Genomic DNA, 2,386 nt, shown 5'->3' on the forward strand with positions numbered 1-2,386 from the left:
ACGGCATGTACGTAAGGTTTATGACTATTGGCGTGGGATGGAGATGAGCCTTGCTGTACTTCCAAATATCCTGCTTACACAAACTAAAAGGTGATTTTTTTTTTCTGATTCCTCACCGAAAGGAAATAAGTGATTCTTCCCCACCGCGCTCCAGAGGGCCGCAACAACAAAAACAACCGACAACAATAAAAGCAGCAGTAGCTCGCCTCGCTTCCGCGGCATCCGCCCCCATGACTCCGTGAGTTGTGAGCCGGCCCCACCGTGGCCCATGCGCTGTACCCGTTTCCCTCCCCGTCCTTCTCATCCCTCAAGCTGACGCAGAACCCCAGGCACCTCCTCCCTCCCCTCCCTCTCCCCCACCCCCACCCGGTCCCCAGCGACTCGCCGCCGCCGCCCGTCATGGCGCCCGGCACCGAGACGGTCCACTACATCCACTTGCACAACTCCAGCCAGTCGGTGCTGGAGGCCTTGCGCACCCAACGTCGCGAGGGCCTCTTCTGCGACGTGACGGTGCGCATCCACGACGCCTCGTTGCGGGCGCACGCCTGCGTCCTGGCGGCCGGCAGCCCCTTCTTCCAGGACAAGCTGCTCCTAGGCCACTCGGAGATCTCCGTACCGCCGCTGGTGCCCGCCGAAACGGTCAAGCAGCTGGTGGACTTCATGTACAGCGGCTCGCTGGTGGTGCTCCAGTCGCAGGCGCTCTGCATCCTCACCGCCGCCAGCATCCTGCAGATCAAGACGGTCATCGACGAGTGCACGCAGATTATCTCGCAGAGGAAGGCGGCGGCGGCGGCCGCCGCGGCGGCGGCCGGCGGGGGGATGCTGGCCGGCGTCCTCCCCAAGCAAGAGGAACGCGGCGGCGGGAAAGGAAGGGAGAGCGGCGGCAGCTGCTCGGGCGGCGGCGGCGGAGGATACCCCAACTTCCCCAACTTCATGGTGGAATGCGGAGCCAGTAACATGGGCGGCGAGAGCGGCCCCGGCCCCAGGGTTTCGACACAAGTATGGATGTGATGGCAACAGTATAGAATTTGATTTGTGTGTGTGTGTGTGTGTGTGTGTGTGTGTGTGTGTGTTTACATTCATTTTATTTTAATTGACGTTCTTTTTTTTTTTACGTTAATTTACGTTTTTCGGAGGCCGTCATGAACGCCTCTCAAGTCAAATGAACGGCTGTGGCTCCATCTAGTGGATGCATTGTAGATTACGCCTTATAATGCGGTGTGTGTGTGTTTAATATCTGAGGAAAATTACCGAATCGGCCATTGATTGAAGGTGCGCCTCATAATCCAGTGCGCCTTTTTAGTGCGGAAAATACGGTATACATTTGAAAAAAACGCATATCACAGTTTGAAAGACACACGTGACTCCATTGGGCTCCGACAGTGACCGGCAACTGAAGTTCTTCGTTTTGTTTTGCTAAATTCGGGTGTAGTGGATCTTTTTAACCCTTTTTGAAGCTATCACATTAAAATGAGAAATGGGTGTCATGATGACACAGAATGCCCCGTTTTTTTTTTTTTTCATGGTATGGCGGCAATATGTGTGTATTTTTGATCTATTCCCCATGTGTAAGGACCCCTGCGGCCCCCTGGAGCAGGCCAACAATCTGATGGCGCTGGGGGACATGGGCCCGGCGTCCCTGTGTGGAAACGGCGAGGCTCTGGGCGGCGGCCTGCTGAAGCAGAGCGCCGGCTGCACGCAGGACGTTCGCTACAAGCTGCGCGACCTGCTGGTGCAGTCGGCGGACAGCGGGGGGCCCGCCCAGGCCGCCGGCCTGTCGGCGAGCTGCGGCTCCGGCGGCGTGGACGGCGCCGGCAGGGACGGTCTCCGCGGCAACGCCGCCGACCTATCCGACGACCTGGTGGCCATGGAGCACTTCAGCGAGGAGGAGGACTTGGAAGGCAGGGAGCGCGGCAGGGACGGAGAACGAGACAGGGGGGCCGGACACAGCCGCAAGCAGAGGCAGCCGCTCAGACTGCAGGCAAGTGTGTGTGTGTGTGTGTGTGTGTGTGTGTGTGTGTGTGTGTGTGTGTGTGTGTGTATATTATATATATCTTTTTTTTTTCATCAGATTCTGCTAGGGCCTGATAAACATTCATGTCATCTATTCCAGGTGCTGGGAGGCGGAGGCGAGGGCGTGGTGGTGAAGGACGAGGGCGTGCAGGACACCGACGGGACGGCCTTCGCCCTGGAGGACGCCCGGCGGGACGCGGAGCAGGGGGGACCCCAGGGAGCCATGGCGGGCTTCGGACAGGTGAGACCTCACCAGGAAAGCCACCAAATAGATGGCGGGATTCCTTTTTGAGTGTGAGGAGAACGCGGCGTGTGCAAACAATACAGCGCATTATGGATCGGCTGCAATAGGCAATGCCTTACGCCATGCTAC

The 2,386-nt window shown here is 58.2% G+C and overlaps 1 protein-coding gene across 1 annotated transcript in view; it reads left to right on the top strand.

The window, feature by feature from the left end:
• Nucleotides 1-126: 126 nt before the first annotated feature.
• The window catches only part of zbtb45 (zinc finger and BTB domain containing 45), an 8,004-nt gene continuing 5,744 nt past the window's right edge, over nt 127-2,386 (top strand). Inside the window, exons 1-3 of the mRNA XM_019864494.1 lie at nt 127-999; nt 1,574-1,981; nt 2,114-2,254. Of these exons, the coding sequence (XP_019720053.1) occupies nt 400-999; nt 1,574-1,981; nt 2,114-2,254 (1,149 nt within the window). The 5' untranslated portion in view covers nt 127-399. The remainder of the gene's footprint in view (nt 1,000-1,573; nt 1,982-2,113; nt 2,255-2,386) is intronic.

Source organism: Hippocampus comes, unplaced genomic scaffold, assembly GCF_001891065.2.
Source record: "Hippocampus comes isolate QL1 unplaced genomic scaffold, H_comes_QL1_v1.1 scaffold371, whole genome shotgun sequence".
In the NCBI taxonomy this organism is placed as follows: domain Eukaryota; kingdom Metazoa; phylum Chordata; class Actinopteri; order Syngnathiformes; family Syngnathidae; genus Hippocampus; species Hippocampus comes.